Source organism: Rhinolophus ferrumequinum, chromosome 2, assembly GCF_004115265.2.
Source record: "Rhinolophus ferrumequinum isolate MPI-CBG mRhiFer1 chromosome 2, mRhiFer1_v1.p, whole genome shotgun sequence".
Taxonomy (NCBI): Eukaryota; Metazoa; Chordata; class Mammalia; order Chiroptera; family Rhinolophidae; genus Rhinolophus; species Rhinolophus ferrumequinum.
The window spans coordinates 9,992,856-10,016,857 of record NC_046285.1 but is presented as its reverse complement, the minus strand read 5'-3'; the positions used below and the strand labels follow the sequence as shown (position 1 = coordinate 10,016,857).

Here is a 24,002-nt window from a genome sequence, read left to right as displayed (position 1 = left end):
AAACTCTGAGAGAATAAATTTCCATCATTTTAAGCTTCCTGCTCTGGAGTAACTTGATATGGCAGCCACAAGAAATTAACACCCCGACCCCCAGGCCCAGAATGTCAGTGACCACCGAGCTAGCCAGTCTTTGCCTCACGTGACCTGCAGAGCCATGGACCCCTCCAACTGCAGCCCTCGGTCATCTTAAACCTCATTCCCTTAACTGAACACCCTTGAACGGCACCTCACCGCCTCCACCGTGATACCCAAACACGGCAGCACAGCATGCAAAGGTTCCCGTAACTTGATCTCCCCTTTCTTTCCCACTCCAACCCAGCTCCCCCACACCTGCACACCCCATACCATGCCTCAGGCCCACAGCCCAGAGCCCACGCCAGGTTCCTTCGGGCCTGTGACCCTTTGCACGTGCTGCTTCCTCTTCCCAAAATGAACAGGCTCCCACATCCTCAGCCCCATCCACTCCTACACACCCTCCAAGTCCCAGACTCAACAATCTCCTCCAGTTAGTCCTGTCAAAAACTGGGCCACGCCCTCTGGCTTGCACAGCACTTTGTACACTGCTCTCAGAGAATCCCTGAAACACTATACACGTATTCCTTATTCACAAGTCCATGACTCCCTCTAGACCAGGGATTCTCACCCTCGGAACTACTGCCGTGTGAGGCCAGACAATGCTTTATTGTGGGGGTTGTCTGGAACGGGGAACGCTAGCAACATCCTGGCTTACTGGCAAAGCATACACACGTATATACACACACACACACACACACACACATACACGCACGCACGCGCGCACACATGCACACACGTACACACATGGGTACACACGCACACACAAGCACGCGCATACACACATGCACTTGTAACTATTCAAAATGCCTTCAGACATTGCCAATGGCAGGGGGAGGGGATCATCCCCAGGTAAAAACCACGGTTCTATACTGAGGTCTCTAGGGGCCCAGGACCATACCCAATGCTCCTAGCACTTGTTTATTCTTGCATTCATTCGTAGAAGACAAGAAGCTGTGAGTCCTAGGTGTGGGCCAGGCCTGTGCTCAAAGCCAGGCACGCAGGAGGAAACAAGGCTGGGGCCCTGGGATCACAAAGTCACAGCAAAGGGCCTGTACGTTGCTCGATACTATTGACTGAACCAATGAATCTGACGGACATGTATGTATAACGTTTCCCTCAATACCTGGAAAATAAAACCCAGAGACTACAGTGTCTTCTCCTCTTCTCAGGGCCACCACATTGCATAACTACGGTGGATTCACTCACACAGAATGCCATGCAAGTGTTGCTCCCTGGAAGTGGGCAGCTGCTACAGCTCGTGCGTTTGTCTCTCCAGGGCAGCTACCATTAATAAAGGAGCATCTCAACCGAGAGAGAGAAAGCTCGATAGGAACGATCCCCAGCACGCACAGCCCACAGACGCCAATGCCAGAGCTATCGACACGAGGCCACACACAGGACTGGGAACCTTCTACCAAAAAAACGCAAAGGGAACAGTGCCTGACCTTCCGGAGTATTCTTCCCTCTGCCCAGGAGACACAAGATTCTGACAGGCTCTGAGAAGATCAAATGGTGAGCTGAACAGACCCCAGCTCTCACAGAGGCACTGACTGCCCTAAAATGCAGAGCAATTCTCATTGCCAGGGCAACATTTACAGAAGTGGAGGCTGTTTACAGAGGGGAGGCCAAGGAAAGCTGTAAGAACAACTCAGGGCACACAAGTGCTCGGCCCAGATCTGCCTTAACAAGTCACTTTAACCTCTCCGGGACTCAGTTTCCTTTTGTATTGAAGGACAAAGTGGGAACAACCCATCCGTAAGTTTCCTTCTAGCTCTACGCATAACTGCTTCTCCCCCACAAGAGGGTACAAACGCACAGAATCTCCCTCTCCAAACAAAACAGAACAGGGCTCTCCCTCCCTTCCCACCAGAACGTTTTGTCAAAAGTGGAAATAAATAAAGGAGCCGTTTCCACTTCCTGGTCAGGATTTGCAGTGCTGCCTGACAGACGAGATGCAGGGCTCTGTGGCTCTTGCTATTTGCTCATGAAGCCAACGAGTGGGCGAGTTCTGGGGACATGTATTCTCTGAAGCAGGGGGCTCATGTTGTGATGATTTGAGGGTGTCAAAACTTACACCTTCAAAATGGGAAATACCCTGACAACATTAGAATGGTTTCAGCTACAAGAAATTGACAACTGGTCCAACAATGGCTTAAACCACGTGGAAATCTATTGTTTACTTCACAAGAACTCCAGGGAGAGGAGGTCCCCAGTTCCATAAAGTGACTCAATCACCTCCTCTGTGTTGGCTTTTCATCCATAGGCTTGTTGCCCTTGGTCACAGAGAGGTGCCCTAGCCCCAGACATCATACCTTCTTACTACTTTTCCAAAGACAGGAAACTAAGAAGCTGTCAGGCATTGAGAAAGAGCACTCTCCCCATGCCAGTACTTTCTTCAGGGAGGAAGAAATTCCATGTTTCCCCAAAAATGAGACCTAGTTGGACCATCAGCTCTAATGCACCTTTTGAAGCAAAAATTAATATAAGACCCGGTCTTATTTTACTATAATATAACACTGGGTATTATAATATAATATAACATAATAAAACCCAGAGACTACAGTGTTTTCTCCTCTTCTCAGGGCCACCATAATACCGGGTCTTATATTAATTTTTGCTCCAAAAGACGCATTAGAGCTGATCGTCCGGCTAGGTCTTATTTTCAGGAAAACACAGTTCTTCTCCACAAGTCCTGTAGCAGATCTCCATTAAATCTCCCTAGACAGAATCAAGTCATCTGCTCACTCCAAGATGCAAGAGAGTCCAGGAAAGTGAGAACCAGGCTTAAAAAAAAAAAAAAAAATCTGTGGGAACCAGGTAAGGGAAACCTGGGATGAGAATGATGGTGAAGTAGCCAACCAAGTATTTGCCACATACAACTAGACCCATCAGTGTGCTGGCAAATGCTTTATAGCCAGCTTTAAAAAAAAAAAAAAAAAAAAAATCCCTGATTTGTAGCATTGCCAATTTCCTTGGTGTAAAGAGTCCAATTATGCCAGATTTCAAACTACCAACATAATATTAACCAGCTCACAAAATTCCTGAAATTTGAACAATCGGCTGGTATAAGCCTGCTCCAGTAGACCACTGAATTGATACCTCATATTTGGTAATAATTTAAGTTTACAATGCTCCCTCACATTTAAAGCACTCTAGATGACTCGGTAGTATTCTCCCCAGCTCGTGAGGAAAATGACACCGCGTCCAAATCACACAGCCCACGTGGCAAAGCTGAAAGGTTCACAGGACAGCCCTCACCTCAGCCTCACACTTCGGGCAGCTTCAGGGGTACAGCATCTATAGCTACACCCTACAAAATCCCTCTGCCTACGCATCGGTGAAAGGGGCTCTAGCTTGGTGTGGAGGCAACAACAAAGGCCCATTCCCGTAAACCCAGTCAACATGACCTAATAATTACTCTCTACGTTATTGCCTCCAATGACAGCAGGAATGCACGTTTATTGTTACAGCTTGGAATACAGATTAGTACAAAAAATAAAATAAAAATCACCCCAATCCCATCCTCAAGAGACAACAATTGTTTGCATGGGGGTGATAATCCTTCCAGATTATGTAGATATACATTTTTAAGTAGAAATCATGCCATTTTGTAACAGAATGACATTTTCTTTATTATGTAAATGTCCCCCAAATACGGAGAAATAAGATAGTATAATGAACTCTCTTGTCACCGTCATCCAGCTTCAGAAAGTATCTAAGGACAATGAAAAGTCCAGTGTTCCGACCTTCCCTTCTCAGGAGGACTGGGTAGGAGGCAGGCGCCTCCCTCTGCGCTTCCCTACCTGGTTGACCCGCTCAGATCGAGGTCCGCTTTGCTGCAGGCCGTCAGCCAGCCCCTTTCAGTGCTGCTCGGAGAACCACCAAAAAGAACTGCTGGTTAATCCGCTCACTCTTCTAACAGATGCCTCCAGCTTCCCTAATCCCTCCCTAGTCTGTCCAGAAGCCCCACAGAGAGCTTCAGAAGACATACATCACAACTCTTGGAGGTTCCAACTCACTCCACACTTCTTCTGCGTTGTTTTCACGTACACGTGCATACACCCAAGAGGCACTGCTGCCTGGTTTCCCTAAAATCCTAGGAGTCTTCTGCATCCTGACCTTCCCCTACTTAATCCTCAGCGAAAGAAAACAGTTTGCCCTCCGGACCTCACTTCCTAGTCCTCTAACTTCCTAAAGGATCACGTTTCATTTCCACAGGTGCCAGCCCAAGTGAAATACCCAACAGACTAAAGGATGGTGGCTGCCCCCTAAATTAACAGCTTTGCATGAGTCCCCAAAGAGCCCAGTTGAGAGTCCAGACCCAGTCAAACATAAAACTCTGCATGCAGCCCAGAACAAGTTCAAAGAACAATTTCAAGGGACAAAATGAGAGCCGCTCCCCTGTGTCCCAGTTTGGACAAGTACATGCAGGAGGGAGCTGTGGATATTTAAAGACCAAGACATAGAATTCTACTCTGCTATAAACCATGTCCGGCTGACAGAGAGCAAGCCTATGCTGGGAGCCCCGGCGGTCAGGACAAAACTTCAGGGGAAAAGGCCGCTAAACAAATTTGCACTATGTTGTACCAAAAGGTACGGCTACTTCGAAGAGTATATCTGTCTAAAGGTTCTAACACATCAAACAGTGGGGAGCAGATAGGAATAAGGGGGAGTCTGGTCTACAACGCTGGCTACAGACAAAGATGAAAACTAAAGCAATGGTTCTCAAACGTAAAGTTATTAGGAATTACCTAGAAAGCTTGTTTAAAAATGCAAATTCCTCAACCTCTTCCCCAGAAATTCTGACTCAGCAGGTTTGGGTGGAGGTGGAGCACCTGTATTTTCAACAAGCATCTGATTCTGCCGCAGGTGGTGGTAGACCCCGAGAAGTGACAAGCCCTGAGTTCCTCCTCCTGGGCCACAAAGTTTGGGTAACAGCACTTCTGGGAGCAGCAGGGCCTCTGTCTGACCCAGTGCTTCCTACACAGACTCTGGACTCGCAAGACCAAGAGTTACGCATACAGATGTCCTTCCGGGAACACTGGTATTCAGGCCGGTCTCTGACGGGGCCAGTTACTCTCAGGGCGGAAGCTTCCTCCCTAACCACCTCGGTCTTTGCGTCCCCCGGGCAACTGGCCAACTGGTCCTCTCTTCCCAGGCAACTTTACCAACATCCTCCCTCTCAAAGATTAGAAAGAAACAAATTTTCACCTCCCCTCACTCCACGTCCCTCCCCAGCTGTCTCTGAAATAAGCATTTAATGTTTTAAGAGTTGTTGATGCTAACAAGAACAATCTTTACCAAAATAAAATATGCATTGGGACAGCTAAATGTTATAAATACTCACAATGGCTCAGTAACAATTCTTTCTGGATTTCCTCAGTTTCTTCCAAAACCATTTACTGAGCATCTCTACCTACTCTAATCCCATGCACTTGGCAGCAGTTCACAACTGTGCATGCCACAGACACGGCCCTGCTTTCATGCAGCCCGCATTCTAGCGTGGGGGGAGGAGCACTGGAAGAATAAGCGACCTTGGCATGGACTTTCCGACAGTGACAAGCGCTGAAAACATATGAACACGCGATAATGAACCAGCACAGGTAAGGAAGATGGGTCACAGGTTACAAGGAAGACTTCCCTCCAAGGGAAGGAACCTCTAGGAGTCAAATAACAGGAAACACGACTGGAGGGGCAGCAAGGGACAGAAATCTAGACACAAAACAGCTAGACCTGTTGGAAGAGAAGGGAAGTGACCAGTGGACCTGGGCACAGCCAGGAGCGGGACAAGCAAGTCAGGAAAGAGTGATTGAGGCCAGAGGCCAGACCTCGAAGGGCAGGGTCTCGTGGTTGTTACTGTTAAGTACAAGGGGAAGCCCCGGGATCATTTCACAAGGAAGGGGTAGGACGAATAGTGGCTGACCTGTACTGAGCGCTGTCTGTGTGCCAGGCATGGTTCAAACCTCATTTTATCTTCCCAACAACCCTGGGAAGTAGGAACAGATCTGAACCCTATTTCATGGGTGACATCTGAGGCAAACAGGCAGTCAGTGATGGAGCCAGAATTCAAGGCCGGGTGGTCTGGCTACAGGCTGTGGTTATGGAAGTAAGCCGGGGCCAGGCTGGAAGGGCCGTGATGGCCAAAGTGAGGAGTTTGTGCTTTGTCCCAAGGGTAATGGATGGAGAGCCACTGGAGAGGCACTGAGACTCCCTGACTCATTTCCTGAGATCTGAGCTAAGAGAGGGAAAAGCCCACCAAACCCTCGCTGAGCTGCCTGCTACACCAAACTACTGCAACTTTAGCCAGACACAGATGTCTAATCCTGCCCTACCTGCTTCGCAAAACTCTCTAGCACCTGCAGAACTGTATGCCTTCTGCTCTTTAGGTGAGGGTTCTCAAAGGGGGCCCAAATCAGCAGCACCAGGATCACCTAGGATTTGGTAGAAATGCAAATTATGGGGCCCACCTCAGACCTACTGAATCTGAAAAACCCAGCCATCTGTTCTTAACAAGTCTTACTGGCAGTTCTGGGTTATCCACAAGCAGACACCACCCCCACCACCACCCACCCCACCCCGGCCAAGTCACGCGTGTCCAGGGCAGCTCTGTATTGCACACTAGACCATCCTTCCCCCCAGACTCTGCTGGTGGGGCTCTGAGGCTCCTGATGCCTGGAAATCTCACTACTGCCTCACTATTTTCTAACTAATTTGATTTCCTGAAAATATTTACTACTCAACTAGTTAAGCCTCTTCTATCCCAGGGTAAAACTCTTTCTTCCTACTTCCAGAGTTTAATTTCGCTTTCGGCTTTGTAGCTTCCAAGGTAGATGTCAGGACAATTTCTGCCTTAACCTAGACTGTCCTTAACACCCCTCAGTCACCAGATTTCCTCTTTTCATTCATTCATTCCTACCATCATTCACATATCCCAAGTATTCATGCCCTCAGCTTCCCAGGAACTAAGGCACGAGATGCCACGTACTTCAGGGATGCCTGAATCAGCTCTCCTCCCTGAACCTGACCCTTTAGCGGGGGATGGCAACATGCAAATAAATACATATTCACAAATTAGATACCTACACTAGAAAGGCCTTTGCAGAGGTCACCGGGTTGACACCAGAATGATGGAGACAACGCCTGACAGTAATTCGTAAAAGCAAGTATGCGGGCGTTGGATCCATGCCAGACTCCAGTCGAAGTGCTTTAATGTGTTATCCATGTAACCTTCCAACAGCCCCATGGAGTAGGTAGCAGTCCCATACCCACTCTACAGGAGGGGATACTGAGGCACGGGCAGGACAGGAGTAGGCAAACAGCAGAGTCAGGATTTGAACCCAAGCAGACTGGCTCCAGAGCCTGCCCTCCTAACCGCCGACTAAGGTGAGTGGGACAGTGGGGTGGACAGGCAGACAGGTGTCCAGGCAGATACAGTAGCATTTGTAAGAGTCCCAGGGCACAAAAAGTCAGCCTGAAGCAGAAGAAAAGTCGAGCATATTGGTGAGACTGGGGAGCCGTGAATGGACCGGAAACATATTTGGGAACTGGACTAGACCCGATGTCCTAATCGATGTATTATGAGGTGTAAGGGAGAAGGAACCAAGGATGACTCCTCGCTTTCTGACTCCGTTTTCAAGGCTGGAGGCCAGTCTGTGTCTCCAGAGAGCAAAGTATTACAATACAGTATATGATCAAGTCCCGTGGAGTGCTGAGCTACAGCACACTCTTCGAAGAATATATTCTTTTTCACTTTTATTTATTTGTGTTTTTCCAGGACCAAGTCTTTCAGCTCCAAGTCAAGTGGTTGTTTCAATCTAGTGTGGAGGGCGCAGCTCACAGTGGCCCACGTGGGGATCGAACCGGCAACCTTGTTGTTAAGAGCACCGCGCTCTAACCAACTGAGCTAACCGGCCGCCCCCAAGAACATAATATTAATAATATAATCAATTGATCAGCAGGTTAACGCTTCCAGCTGTCCCCTCCCCCCACATACTTCTCTGCAAGGGGTCTTCATTCAAAGGTTTCAGCCTATCCCCTGGGAGCTATTTTCCAGAACACTAGTCACACTGGTTAACAATAATAAAAAGTTACAGCTACAGTAATAAGAACAGCTTCTACCAGAAGGAGGGTTTTTCTCATGCAAACGTAATGCTAATTTAAACCCAGGGTTCTCAAATTTTTCTGAAAAGGACAATTATACGAATTTACAAATGAGAAGTTATGCAACTTGCCCAAGGTAACCCATTACAAAAAGGCTGAGCCAGAATCCCAATTGCCAGGTCTGTCCAACTTGGAAGCTCACACTTCCATTAAATCAGCATTTCCCATAATGTGGGACACGTATCTCTGAGGGAGCACAACAATGTTTTTAGCTGTGTAGATGAGCTTTTTAAAGTTTTAACATCATGGTCTTGTTTTAATACGTACAATAATGTGTATGTGTGTAATACATAGTCAATGAAACTATGTACACATGACATGAATTTCACATTTTATATGATATACATATCCCATCAAACCCATGATTTCATGTGTACATGTGAAACGTAAAAGTTCCTTAAAAGTTAATTTAAAGAAAACATTAGAATAAAAATACAGGTGATACAGGAATAGGGTAGAAATCCGAGAGAACACCTAAGTGACTGAGGCTGGCGCGCGCTGCTCACCACACCACCACCCAAGAAGAGCCAAGCACCTGTTTCATATTGTACTCAGATTTGGCTCCAGTCACACAGAATTCTGACTCTGCTCCAGAGAGACAAAATGTGGCTGCCCTGGGGGAAAGAGTAATATCAGGACAACACAATTTAGCGTAAATCATCCTTAACACAGTATTGGTCTTGACATAAATACTGGTTTGGTGGTCCAACTCCCGGGCTTATTCACCACGCACCTTGATTAAGTAGCTTTCTAGGGCCTCAGTTTCACTTTATCAACAGGAAGTTATTTTAAAAACTAGACTCTAAGGTTACTTCCAGTGCTAGAATTCCATAAAATGTTGTAAGATCCTAAAATCCCAAATTATTTTTTTCCAGAATCATAGAGGCCCCAACCTGAACGAGTGTCGACCTGAGGAGTAAATGCTACATGCGCGCACAGGGCATCCGCGGCGTACCATCCCTTAAGTGGGAAGATGCCGGCAATTATACTGCCCTCTGGAAGATGCAGTGAGACATTAATTACCAGGTGATAAAGGGCAGCCAATCAATGTCCCTGTCCCAACCAAAACTTGAAGAATTTCCTGCCACTGATTTTTAAGTTATTAACTTTCTTTACACTTGGTCCTTAGCATCTGTTACTTCCCGTCCTTAACAATTAACTTTATTCTGGGTCAGAGTAGCAGGGAGAAAAATGGGTGGGGAAAAAAAATCTGCAAAGTCTCGTCAAAACTCTTATGTTCATGTTCAGCCTCAGCTGAGAACCACCTGTAAAAACCTTCCCAGCTTCAGTATGAACTACTCAAAGGATGCTCAAAGATGTTTAATGTGCTAACCCTCTAAAAGGAGCTGTCAGTCCTTTTGCAGAAACGTTAACAAAACAGTTTAACCAGAACGTTCTTTCTCTATTACTGAAATAGATACATTTATCAAAAGGGAAGTCTTAAGGACCTCTCCTTGCCTTCTTTACAAAGCCCTTTCTGTGATGTCAGTGGGCCGGTAAACTTTTAATAGAGGGTTTTTAGATTCCCAGGAAGAGAAGTTCTGAAACGTTCTCCCTCGTGTTTAGCTGAAGAAAACAGAGAGAGGATGGGTGGGCTGCAACTGGCAAACTCAGAAAAGCACAGCAGGGTAGCAGGTGAGCTTTAAAAAAAAAAAAAAAAAAAGCAAATCCCTTGGCAAATTGTGTCGCCAAGGGTGATCACTATAACTGGAGATTTGTTATATAATTACTTGTTAACTACGGACAAACACATACATGTCTACAAAATGCCATGGTTACTCTAGCCATTGAAGCTAGTGAACCTAGTCCAAGAGTCAAGGTTTCTCCAACAGTTGCACTCAAAGAAAGAAGCAATCTCGGTACCTATTCCCTTCCAAGGTAACAGGATTGCTTTTACGTATACAAAACTGCCTCCGGCAAATTAAGCCAATCGCCTCCAGGAACGAAATCACTTTTTTCCCGTAATATCGATTTTTAAAGGGGAGAGGGGATACAGAAAGTACGTCCAAAGAGCTAAATATTTATCACTTCGATAAAAACGACTTCGCTCCAAACTGCAAATTTTGAACAGAAAAGGTCCCCACCCCCTCACGCCCCCCCCACCCCCCGCACTAACACCCAGTCCCTGCTTAGCTGGAGCAAAAACACGAGACCCGTGTCGGATGCACTGCATTCCAACATTTTTCAAAAAGTTTACGAGGATTTAGCAAAGCGGCAGGGAGAAAAATAAAGCAGGCAGAAGCGGGGGAGAGCGAGCAGGAGGGTTTCGGCAAAGAAGAACCAGATGAGCGCCCGGCAATGCTGTGCAAGGCCCGGTAACGGAGAAGCGACCCTGCACCCGAAGAGCAAGCGTCTCAGTGGAGCGCGGGGACTGACAGCCGCTGGGTCTCCGCCGCCCAGGGTCCCCCAGTCCCCAACCCGGCCCCTGCCGCCAGTCCCCTCCCTGACCCTTCCCCCGCAGCGCCGCCGTTGCCCGCTGGGCCAACTTGGCCCGGGGTCAGCTCTGCGGAGCGCGGTCCCGGTTGCCGGGGAGGCCGGCAGCGCCCTTACCTACCTCCTTCTGCTTAGGGTCCTGCGGGTAGACGTCCGGCGGCCCAAGCCGGGGACGTTTCAGTGGTCTCTGCTCATAGCTGAGAAGCCCGAAGGCGGCCATGATCTCTCATGTTAACCGGCGAAATGAATGAGAGTTGGAGCTGGAGCAGCCGCCTCTGAGCACCAGGGAGCAGCACTTTGCAGACAGACTCCGTCTCTCCCCCTCCTCGCTCGCTCGCTCGCTGTGGCGCTGCAGGCAAGAATAAAGCAGGTTGGATGCTGCCGCTGCCAGACACGCAGACACGCACTGATGGGGGCAGCCTTCGGCGGGCACCCTGCTGCGCTGGGGCTCCGGGACGCACCGCTCCTGTGGCGGCGGCCGACAGAAGCTGAAGGTCCGCTCGGGTCCTCCGCAGCGCCGGCCTCCCGCCCCCCCTACTCTGTCCCCAGGGGGAGGAGCAGCTGATGGAAACGTGTGACTTTTTTCACCAATGGACCCAAACCCACCCAGCCCGGCACAGGGCGGGGGTGGGGGAGGGGCACCGGGGGAGAAAAAAACTTTTCTTGGCGCCCAGGCGGGTGGCCCAAGTGCTCGCCCCAGGCTAGGGTGGCCCTCCGGCCCCAGGAAGAGACTGCGGAGCGGCCCGCCTCCGCCCCTCTTCCTCGTCAGGGATCCTTCCACGCCGCCACGCGCCCCGCAGACCCAGCCACCTGGGCGCGGACTCGACTCCGGCGGAGAGGCCTGGAGGGGATGGGGGAGGCAGAGATGCGGACGGTGGGGAAGCCGCGGGTGCCTCCTAGACGCCCGCTGGGCTCCGGTGGCGCATCGGCGGCTCCGGGCAGGCGCCGAGGCGCGCAGCTGGCGGTCTCGGCGGCTGGAGGGGGCCGTGCTCACGGTGGCGCGGGGCCGACTTAACCCTTTGCTGCCCCTCCAGGGGCTGGGGAAAGAGGGTGAGGAGGGTAGGCTGTGAGCGCCGACCCCGGCAGCCCGCCCGCCGGCATCTCAGGCTCCTCCCCCCCAGCCGCAGCTCCTCCTCCCACCCCACCCCCCAACAGTTTACCTGTTGGTCCCCGGCTAGTGGGCAGGGGCCCGCGGCAGCGGCACTCTGGCGGCCGCAGCCTCCATGATTCGGGTTGGGGTGGGGGGGATCGGATTTGATTTTATTAATAAGGCATCAGTCTCCTCCGGGAGAGCTCTGCGGACGCCGCGAAGTTTGCCACTGTCTGGGGGCGGCGGGCGACGCCGGCTCGCCGCCGCCGCCGCCGGCGTTCTCGCCCCCACCGCCCGGGAGCGCGAGCCTCCGAGTTGGCGGACGCGGCGCGGCGACCGCACTGAGCATGCCCAGCTCGGCGGCCGGACCGCGGAGGAGTTGGCTGCGAGCGCGCTCCGATCCGCCTCTCCAGGTTTTCGCAGCCGCAGAGCGCGCAGCCCGGGGGCCCCGGCGCCGGGACCTGCCCTGGGGCGAATCCTGGCGAGGGAGGGGGCACCCCCAGGGCCCCTCTCCCGGTCGCGGGCAGCGTCGTCCGCCTCGACCTCTCCTAAGGTCGCTGTTCTTGTAGCCTGGGCCGGAAATCTCACCTGCGCCGGGCGTGTGGACGGACGGAGGGAGGGAGGCAGGGAGGTGATCCTCCAGGGAAAACCTTAGTCCTCCAACCCGCCCGCGCTCCATTCTCGCTCCGGGGTGTGGGCACCGAGATGCTGGGCCACCTGCCGCGAGCACTAGGAGACCAGAGCTGCGGGGGCGGGCCCGGCTTGTCCCGAGGGACCCCGCGGGAGGCGCGCCCGGGAGGATGCGCCCGCACTTGGCCAAGAATGATGGCTGCCATTTATGGAGCCCTCGCTTGGTGCCAGGGTCTTGACAGTAAAGGTCTGTGATCCTTAAAAGAAACCTTACAAGGTTTTACTGTACCCTTTTTGTAGACAGACATTAAGTCCGCTCAAGGAGGCCCAGTGACTTGCTCAAAGCCCGGAAGCTGCCCCTGCCGGATCCGAAGTTTCTGCCCTATTCTCCACGACTTTGGATTGGAAGGACTGGGTTCCTGAACTGCCCTTGCCTAATTGTGTCACGTCTCCCACACCTTGAGGAATTTCTCAGACTCTTGGTTCCATCCTCTCTCTATAAGATGGTGCGAGCAGAATCTAACCCAAAGCCTTGGTACAGCACCTGGCACACAGTAGGTGCTCAGGAGATGTGGACCAAATCTGAATATCTACTTACCTCTGCTGACTGTAAGCAAAAGGGAGGTAAAAAAGGATAGATAAGGCGATGGCAATAGAGGCTAGTTTCTCACTCCGGACCCTCACCTATTAGCACTTCCCAATGCAGGCTGAGACCAAGTCAGGCCGGTGGTTTTTGGCTTCTTGACTCAATCTGAGCAAGTACTTTTGGAGAACAGTTACCCTCCATCAGGAGATATTTCCTGTCCACCTTCTGCACCCTGCCCCAAGGACCACCAATATCCTGGATGTAACTTCCAAGCTGAATTTGCCCTTGTGATATAGGCATCTATCAAATCTAACTACTTTGCTTGAAAAATAAAGTCATTATCTAGCTTTATTAGGAAAATTATCAAACCTACCAAAAAAGCAGAAGAAATGCTATAATGAACTCCCAAGTACTCATCTCCCAGTTGTGTCAGTTATCAGTTTTGCCATTCTGGTTTCATCTCCCCCACCCCCAACACATTGACAAGCCGGTGAGAGGACAGTGTTATTCAACCTGAGCACACAGCATGGAATCTGGCACACGTAGGTACTCAAAAACATGTTTGTTGGCTGGTGGGAAGATAGGTGGGTAGGTATGTGGATGGATAGATCACTAGTGCTACTTTGGGATACGTTTTTGCTGATACCCTAGTCTGATGGGAGATGTAACCTAAATTCTTCATGTGTATACCTAGGCAAGAGCCTCCACGAAAGAAAAACTTCTGAAGCACTGAAAATCTTATCTAACCATAAAGATTTTATTTTAAAACCAAAATGTGTTAGTGCTGTGTCTCTAGGATTTGTGAAAAAGGGAAAATGTTAGCTCTCCCCGTATTGGTCTCCCTTTCTAACTCCCTCCCTTGTTTTGACACAGTCTGGCATGGATTATTTGGCCCTCTCAACATTAATTGGGGAACAGTGTGTACTTCCAGAAGTTTTTCCAAATCAAGTTGTTGTCCTTTCGATCTTAGTTGTGGAGGGCACAGCTCAGCTCCAGGTCCAGTTGCTGCTGTTAGTTGCAGGGGGCGGGAGTCGAACCGGCAACCTTGAGGTTGAGAGCCCACATTCTAACCAACTGAGCCATCTTGCACTGGCCCATGTAGGGATCGAACCGGCAGCCTTCGGCGTTAGGAGCATGGAGCTCCAACCACCTGAGCCACCGGGCCGGCCCTGGCCCTCTCAACATGAAAATTTTTTTGAAAAGTGAAAGCTTTAATATGTTCAAAAATAATTTAATTTCTCAAAAATCATTCTTTCATGACATGGACTTCCCGTGGGTGTTTGGCTCCCTCGTCCCGGCATTTGCCCTCTGCACAATTCACCTCCATCTACCAATCCAACTTTTTCTCAATCTCCAGCTTCAATTAGCTCTCATTCCTACTTCCAAATATGGAATTCCCAGGTCCTTCATTTTCTGATAGCCATCTGGGAATAGTCCTTAGAGTCCTGGACTATTATGAAGCCCACCCCAAACTCTTGAGGTACAAGATGATTCTTCATTTCTTTCAGTGCCCTTAGCATTTAATTTTCCGTCTCATCTCTTAACATCTCATCATTTATTGGCATGCATTCAAATGTCCCGCACAGAATAGTCTTTCCCTATCCCCACCTTACCCTCGCTCTTTCTTCCAGTCCAGAGTCCCTTTTGAAGCTGACTAAAGCCAGTTAACATGGTGGGCTTACCATGGAAACCACTGTGTTCTGTGCTATGCTTTTTTCCCCATCACAGTACTGATTAACTCGGCTGATAGACACGCATTCTTTTTGAATAACATGAGTCTCATTTGTTACTGTTCCTATAAGGGGCATTTTATCTTTTCCTGGCTAATGACACCACCGCCACCACCCGGGCCTGGGAACAGTTTGCGTGGAACAGGATTACTCAGAGAAAACCACAGGTTCCCCAGACACATCTTGGGGAAAGCAGTTGAAATGTGGCTGGAGGAGAAATTATAAACCATTTTAAGCGTGTGGGACTTTATCCTCCAAGTATGAAGCTAACTCTCTAGGAGTGCTTTTGTGAGTTGACAAGTGTTTAAAAGCAAACCCATTTCCTTGGGTCATATCCACGGGCGCCTCAAAGACCTCTCAGCATCAGAAACCTCCCAAGCAGATCATGCTCCCTCTATAAGCCCTGGTTTTCAGAATTCTGCAAGGAGTTCCCTCATAGTCGGGACCCTTTTGTGCTCTAGGGCAAAGTCCCTTTAAGATGGCTCATGGCTGCTGGCTTTTTTCTCCCTGTGTTTGGTCTGCAGGAAACACACAGACGTCCTTTGCACAAACTCTAGTGCAGGGATTTTCTCACCAGCCTACTCTCCTTGCCCACCATGGATGCACTCTCAAGCCACAGTTTTTCACCTTGAATGTTCTCCAGTCTGGGTCAGTGCACAAACGGCAGGTGCCCAGGCCAGTGGTCTTCTCAAAGCTCTTTTCACAAGGCTTGAGGTAAGGAATACAATTTCTTTGACAAAAGGCAGTGACACAATCATACTTGCAGAGCAGATTTCAAAAAATGAGAGTGGAATGACTAGGAGCAGAGGCAGGGTGTTGACCCATCAGAAGAAGAGTGATCTTATTATCCTATTTTACACATTAGCAGGTACAGTAACTGGCACAAAACAATTGAGTTAGCAAGTAGAAAAGCCAGGATTAAACCTAGATCTCTCTGGCTCTCCAACCGACACTTATTACTGTCAGTGTGCTATATGAATTAATTATCATTTATATAACACATATAAAAGTGAGCCTCAGGAGATAGGTCTGGTATAAGAGAAGCAAAACTCCCAACAGCTCGCTCTGGCATGGACTACACTTCTACTCAACTGGAAATAAACAATTCACAGTGTAGTGCCTGTAGGTGAAGTAATTAAAGTTGCTGGGTTTCCCCGTGGGACTGATGCTTGTCCAGGTGTATATATTACTGTGTTTGGTTAACAGATTGCCTACAGACAGTCTTGCTTACTCTCAGTTTTTCTTATATCCCCATTACATTTAAATGTATTTATCTCGTGCTTACTTCTGAATCAAAAAAAGAAAAATTTCCTCCTTCTTTTAGCCTCTTAAAGGAAAGGAAAAATAAAAATGACTTGAAAGGCAGGTCAGGATAGAGAAAGGAGGAAAGAAGGATAAATTTTGGAACTTTCAACCAAATGGAGTCTTTAATACAGTCTTTAGGCCACTTACAGAGACATAAAGGATACACACATTAAGACTCCCTAAAGCAGCACTCACCAGAGAATTGTCAAATGTGTACTTTTACATCTTCTAGTAGCCACATTAAAAAAGTAAAGAGAAATAGGTGAAATGAATTTGAATAACACATTTGTTTAACCTAATACAGCCAAAATATTGTCATTTCAACATGGGTGATCAACTTTCTAATGTATTAAGGAGATATTTTACTTTCTTTCTTTATACAAGTCTTAGAAGTCTGGTGTGATTCTCACACTTACAATACATCTCATTTCAGACCGGCCATATTTCACATGTTCAAAGGTTATATGTGGCTCATGGCTGCCATGTTGGTCAGCCCAGCTCTAAAGGGGTATTTCAGGCCAACTTAACCTATAATATATGGGATTTTAGTAAGATCACTGAGGAAGCAGATGAGTTGGCAAGTTAAAACAACTAAAAGTAATGAAAAGAATAAAACAAAAGAATGCTGAAGAAGTAAAGAAGAAAAGTAAAGACAACTTGGGAAGACAATGGATACCCAAAAAGCTCTTAGTTGCTAGACAAATGGAAGTATCTAGTGGGGCAAGGACATGGAAAGAAAAGTCTGGGGACTGAAAAGTCAAAGGATGTGATAAGAGATTTTTGAATTACAAAGCTCAATCAATGACAAGGCTAAAGATTTAACTTCCTTCCCCAGCAAAATGGTGCCTGCCACACTTACAAAAAGGCTGGTCACATACGATGTGTGACAATTAAGTTTGTGAACTTGCCACCATGCGCTTACATTGGCAGCATTGAACCAACAGCTTGGTGAGATTTCATAACCTTGGTATATCAGTGTCTCACAGTTGTGTTCGTGTCAACGTGTGGCGGGGTCTTGCTGAGTGGCGTTCATTATTATTGTTGCGTGTTTTTGTGTGCCGTCACGAGAATGTCTGAGCTTGAATTAGAGCAACGAACAAACATTAAATTTCTTGTTAAACTGGCAAGAGTGGAAGTGAAATCAGGGACATGTTAGTCCAAGTTTATGGGGATAATGCCATGAAGAAAACAGCAGTGTACAAATGGATTAAACATTTTTCTGAGGGAAGAGAACACGTCACTGATGAAGAGAGGTCAGGGCGGCCAGTAACAAGTAGTCCTAATGAAAATATTGCAAAAATTCGTCAAATTGTCCATCAAAATCGTCAGCTGACTGTGAGAAGCGTAGCAGACCAAGGAACCATAGATAGAGAAACAGGAAAATCTTCACTGAAAATCTTGGCATGAGAAAGGTGTGTGCAAAAAATGGTCCCAAAGGAGCTCACCAATGAACAAAAGCAAAGGAGAGTCGAAGTTTGCCAAGAATTTTGGAGAAGCAAGACAATGTTTTGGGCCGTGTTATCATTGGTGATGAAACATGGGTGTACCAGTACGACCCTGAAACAAAGCGTCAAAGTGCACAATGGAAGTCAGCCAATTCTCCACGACCAAAAAAGTTCCGTCAGTCCAAAGCAAGAGTCAAAACGATGTTGCTAACCTTTTTTGATATCAGAGGTATTATTCATTATGAATTTGTACCAACTGGACAAACAGTTAACCAAGTTTACCATTTGGAAGTGCTGAGAAGGCTGAGTGAAAAAGTTAGACGACCTGAACTTTTCGCCAACAATTCATGGCTCTTGCATCACGACAATGCACCAGCTCACACTGCACTGTCTGTGAGGGAGGTTTTAGCCAGTAAACAAATCACTGTATTGGAACACCCTCCCTACTCACCTGATCTGGCCCCCAATGACTTCTTTCTTTACCCGAAGATAAAGGAAATATTGAAAGGAAGACATTTTGATGACATTCAGGACATCAAGGATAATACGATGACAGCTGTGATGGCCATTCCAGAGAAAGAGTTCCAAAATTGCTTTGAAGGGTGGACGAGGCGCTGGCATTGGTTCATAGCTTCCCAAGGGGAGTACTTCGAAGGTAACCATAGTGATATTCAGCAATGTGGTATGTAGCACATTTTCTAGGATGAGTTCACGAACTTAATTGTCACACCTCATATTCAGCGTTTCAGCACCAGACTCTTAATTTGTTAGTTTCCTCAGAGCTATTCAGAGCTCTACAAAGCAGACACATACTAGACAGACTCAAGAAAGTGTTCAGTAGAAAATCAGAATGTTAATTTTTTATACACAGGAATAGGAAATTGGTATATCCCCTTATTCAGATCACCCCTTTGCTAGTTTTAAAGTTTGTTGTAAAACAGATTAGTAAGCAGAAGTTTCTTTGGTGAGCATCAAGTTAAAGCAAAGGGAATTGGATAATCTCCAAGGATTGTTTACTCAGACTGCCCCACAGTAGAAGTCACCTCCCTTGTGACAGGAATGGGACAGGTGCCACACCTCAGCCCACTGGTCCCTTGGGTGGGTACACAGACAGGTGGTTACTGTCCAGTGCCTTCATTTTTCATAGCAGAGCTTCCTGATGTTCCACAAACATGTTTTTTGTTTGTTTGTTTGTTTTTTATTTTTTTAGGTTTGTTTGTATTGCTTTAGGTTTGCACAGTCAGTTCTGGACTCTCTAGAAAACCTGTGTCCACATTCTCAACTGACAGTGGTCTGTTGGAGCTGAGGTGGACCTTCTCCTTTGAGTGTGACCTATTGTTACAGCCCCAACTGACCAGTTCCTTCAGAGGGATGGTTTACCTGGCTGGCTCCTCCAGCTCGTGAGAATGAGACCCTATTATAGGGAGATCTCTGCTAACCAAGCCTGGCCTCACATTTTCCTGAAGAGAGAGAGACAGAGAGAGACAGAGACAGAGAGACAGACAGACAGAGACTGAGAGAGAGAGCGAGACAGAGAGACAGAGAGATGCAGAGAGAGACAGAGACAGAGACAGAGAGATGGAGAGAGGCTTTCTTATTGTTAACTAGTGAAGGATCCAGACTTCATCATCTGTTAGTTACAGAGTATAACCCATCTGTTAGGATGCGTCACATCTGATGAAAGTTAATCTTATATCTGTTAATTAGGAAATATTTCAGTTCTCAGAGGATTATTTCTTTTCCCTGTTCTAGGGACATCCTCTTATACTTTTTTATATACCTGCTATAGTCACACAGAGCGAGAAAGCATGGAAAATATACTGGATGGCACAATCTGAATATTATACAAAATATCTTGACAGATTGAAATGATAAACTAAATGTAACAGAATCAAATTTTACACAAGAATAAACTTTTTACTCCCATCTACTGGACATATCAAAGATGCTTTGGTATATCTGTTGTTTGCTAAATCTAAAGCTTAAATTTTAAGCAATAAAAAATAAATGCTGCCAACTCTTTGGTCTCAGTAGCATTTGGGAAATAGTAGTGCACAAATCAATTACATGAATGCTGTATATAATAGCATTTTTTTTATTAGTGCTGTTACACCATTGCCCAAGATTCCCACCACTGTGCTTTTCCCAGAGCTGTTAACAAATAATAACATTTACCAATTTGATTTTCATCTTCCTTCATTTCTTCTGCTCACCCTCTGGCAGAGATGCTGTCAGTTGGTCAAAATGGTCAGCGAGAGGATGAAATTTTGAAAAGAGAAGCAGAATTCCTGCTAAGTCTTCACACAGGAAACCCGGGACTTGACTGTAGAATTGAGCACAAATGACTAGATAAAGGCAGTGGCTCAGGCCTCTCCTTCTGCTTCCCCCAGTGTACTTAACTTGACCGTCAGCACTTCTCCCTCTCTGCGCTAGCCTGACCCAGCCAGTCTCTGCTCCCCGCTTCTGTTCCAGTCCACGCTGCTCGCAGCCTCTCCAGCCTCTATTTATTGCCCCTCAGAGGGAACTCCTCAGTCTCCTCAAGCCCAAGATGCCCCAACTTGAACTTAATGTCTTCCTTGCTTGTCACTGCACCCCCAGTTGGCCCCTGTATCCTGTAAGCAGGACAGAAGCAGGCGGATGGAGTTCCAGGACTCGGGAGAAAAGGGAGAGCAGCTCTTGGCTACAGTTGTGGTATGTGGAGCTGCGGAGCGAATATAAAAATTATGTCTCAGAGACAGTTCCAAATGAAGATGGAGAAGCGTGTCTCCTAGGGAGCCTGGAGGAGGTGGTAGCTGTCAGCCCCGGTGAATGGGAAGTGGTTATGGTAAATGTGGGAGACGAGGGAATTGGGGTACTCTTAGTGCATACGCCTGCCAGAGCAAATAGAGGACAGACATCTCCCAACTTTCCAGTGTAGAATCATTTTATATCTCTATCCACGCTTAAGGCCTATTGAATCTTTCTGGCCCAAGTCTCTCAGATTCATCCAGTCCTCAATAATCTCTCAGCTACAGCTCTAGTCCAACCCTGCAACTTTTCTTACTTGGGATTATCTTTATATCTCACCTGGTCTCCCTGCCCCAGTTACATCTCTTTGTGAAACCTAATGCACAAGGTTATCAGATAAAATTTTCAAAACTCCTCATTTCATACAGAAAATTCTTTGCTAAATCACTGCTACTTTGAATATAAAGTTTAAACTCCTCGGCCTACAAATCAAGGTTTTCTCACAATGTGCTGCAGGGATGGGGCTGATGTGGGCTACATTTGGGGAGTCCATGGAGCCGTCGTCCAGGGAGGTTTTGACCTCCTCTTCTTTAGAGTCCATCCCTGAGCAACGGCAGCACGGCGGGGGCATACACAAATGTGGAACGGCTTAAACCAGTGTGACCAAGCAGTCATTTGCAACTCCACTGCCTCTTGTACTTAAACAAGATTGTAGGTGCCCCAAAGTTGGAGCCTTGGAAAATTCTGGCTCACTCTGGGGTAAAACAAAAGGTGGAGAAGAGCAGGAGTAAGAAGCATTCCCATATCTGTACCACAGTGAGATCATCGTCGTCTGGGCAGAGCCTGAGTTCTTACAAGGAGCTGGGGACAGGACTGAAGGGCTAAGCCAGCATCCTCCATTTCCAGCAGCGTGGCATTTCCAGGCAAAGAGAAAAGTAGTCATATGTGCCACTGTAGACCCATAATCGCTCCTTCCTAATGATGAAAGAAGGAAGTAGGTGCCCTCTTCCCCAATAAGCCTCAATAGCCCATTCAGAACAAACCGCACCCAGCCAGGCCCAGTAAGGAAGAAGGTGTGGCCTCATAGCCCGTGATGCTTTCACTCTCTTTGGATACAAATGTCAATTAAGTAGGCTGGGCTATTGAGATGTGTGGTCTGGGCCAGTTCACCCCTTAAATCTGTAGTGAGACCTTCCTGGATCTGGATCTGGAGTCCAAAGCAGTCCAGTATTCTGGGCAAGCAGGTGGAATCTAATCACATACTAGCCCAATGTTCCCCACCAGGCCAAGCCAGTAGACCTGCATCTACTCGGGGAGAGTTGTGGTCAAGAAACTCCATTTGCTTCACGCACGTTTGAGCATCTACTATGCACCAGGTACTTTAAATCCTGGGGTTACAACAGCAGTGACTTGCCGTTGATGGCACTTTAGACTATAGAAGAGACAGACAATGAAGTAATCACACACACTAGTTTAAAAGTGCAACTCTGATAAGGGCCTCCAGGAGAAGGACATGAGTCTCTGAGGTTCTAGAAAGGGGATTTCTCATGGAAGCAATGCTTGAGCTGAGATCTAAAAACTGAATAGGAATTAGCTAGGCAAAAAGGAGGAAAGAATGTTCTAAGCAGCAACAACATGTGCAAACAGCCTGTGGCCATTCAGACCAAAAGAAACCGGTGTACCTGGAGAGGAGAGTAAAGAGGAGCCAGGTGTGAACTGAGGCTAGGAGGGAGAGAGGGACCAGAGCATGTAGAACAGGATAAGCTATTGAGGAGTGGATGGGGGAGGACCAGTTAGTAGGTAATTATCGTAAGTCCGAGCAGGAAATGATGGTGGTTCTATTAGGCTGACAGTGGTAGTGGTGGAGATAAAGCGAGCAGATTTGAGTGATATGTGAGAAATAAACCGACAGAATTTAGCTGTGATCAGGTTTCATTTTGGACATAAGAATGAATGTGAGGTCACGTGGTAGGCATCCTCTAAAATGACTCCCGGTGATTCCTCATTCCTAGTATTCACACCCTTCTGTAATCCCTTCCCCTTGTGTGAATTTGGACCTAGTGTTTTGTTTCTATTGAATAAAATAAAGCAAAAGTGATGGGATGTCACTTACAAAGAGACTGTGACTTCCATCTTCCTCTCACTCACCCTCTCCCCGTCTCTCTGAATCCTCACTCTGGAAGCAAGCCGCCATGCTACAAGTAGCCCTAGGAAGAGGTCCCGTGGTAAGGAATGGACATCCCTGAGCAACAGCCTATGCAGACCTGAGACCCAACGACAGCCACCTGAATGGGCTTCAAGGGGGGGCCTCCCCCATTTGCCCGAGATGACCGCAGCTCTGGCCAACATCTTGTTTGCAGCCTCCTGAGAGACTCTGAGCCAGAAGATCTTGCTAAGCCATGCCTGGATTCCTGATCCACAGGAACTATGAGACAATAAATGTTTATTGTTTTAAGTGCTAAGTTTTGCTTTGGTACACAGCAATAGATAATTAATACTGTTGACTTTTATTTTATAAAGTCAAATATTTCATACAAGAATATATGTTAAGTTGAAAATTCCATGTTATAGGTCTGGAGCTCAGAGACCTCTAGACTGAAGATATACTCTTGAGATTCCTGAGCACTTAGGAAGAGGTATAAAGTGAAGGAGGAAAGATTATTGAAACAAGCCTTGAGAATCTCTATGACTTACTGGCCCAGTACAGATGAATGAGTTTGCAAAGGAGATAGAGAAGAAACAGCTAGAGAGGTAGGAAGACAGCCAGGAGAAAGCTGAATCATGTAAATAAAAGACAGTGTTTCAAGAAAGTAGGGAACGGCCAAGTAAGAGAAATACTGAAACAGTGGCTTTAGTATGAGAGTAATCCACAATTCCAGCAAAAACTTATGGTAAGACTGGGAAGGCAGAATGGTGTGGATTGAGGATGGGATATACAGAATCCAGACAGAAAATATAGCTAGCTCTCTACAGAATTTGACCTGTGGAGGTGAGAAGAGAGATCAGGTCATAACTGGGAGTGGATGGTAGTTGTTATTTTTTTCAATGAGAGAAGTGTGCAATGTATAAATAAAATGGGAAAGATTCAAGTAAGAGAAAAAGATTGAATATACACGTAGGAAAAAAGAAACAGTAGATAGTGTAATGTTCCTAGAAGGAAGGAGGGAATTCTCCTTAGATGGGAGGTAAGTCAGCTCTGCTATTAGAACGGGACGGAAGAACCCGCAGCATAAGTGCAGAAGTACTCATGAGGTTGTGTCCCTACGTGAGAGCTCCTATTTTTTCTCTAACATAGTATGAGGAGGTCATCTGTCCAGAGAAGAAAAGAAGGGAGATTGGAGTCTTGAGGAAAGGAGAAAGGTTTCCACAGATCACTGTGGAAAATGGGAGAATGAGAAACAGAACTGTAGTAAGTGTTCTGTGAGTGTGAGGACCTGTTTGAAGTTAATGGCGTTGAACTTATAGTGGAATCAGTCTGCCTCATTAGGTAATGCTCAGCTGCATGGATGCAGGCATAGAGAAACAGATTGTTGGGTTCACCTAGGTATAGACCTTAGACAAATGGAGGCAACAGAGGGGTAAGGGGGTCTGTGAGAGTAGAAATGGGAGTAGAGAAATGTAGGGCATAGAAGGGAGTAGAGAAATACTGCTCATGAAATCCATGCTGGGTAGAAAGGAAAAGGTTCATGGATGAGGAGAGAGCAGAGGACAGGCAGTGCCAAGGATGCTGAAGCGCTAATGATCCTCTTTTTGGAAGGATCCTCATCCTGGAGGAAGGGGAGGTCACAGTCAAGCAGAGGAGTGCTTGAATCAGTAATTTA

At 47.3% G+C, this 24,002-nt stretch overlaps 1 protein-coding gene across 4 annotated transcripts in view; it reads right to left on the bottom strand.

The window, feature by feature from the left end:
• Positions 1–11,939, bottom strand: part of MED12L (mediator complex subunit 12L) — a 314,918-nt gene extending 302,979 nt beyond the window's left edge. For 2 of the 4 annotated variants that reach the window (XM_033088254.1, XM_033088259.1), the window contains exons 1-2: positions 11,479–11,939; positions 10,790–11,017 (exon numbers count right to left, since the gene is read on the bottom strand). In XM_033088254.1, the coding sequence (XP_032944145.1) occupies positions 10,790–10,888 (99 nt within the window). In that variant the 5' untranslated portion in view covers positions 10,889–11,017; positions 11,479–11,939. Of the gene's footprint in view, positions 1–10,789; positions 11,018–11,478 lie in introns of those variants that run through there. The other 2 variants (XM_033088262.1, XM_033088257.1) reach the window with 2 other exon arrangements.
• Between the last annotated feature and the right edge of the window lie 12,063 nt (positions 11,940–24,002).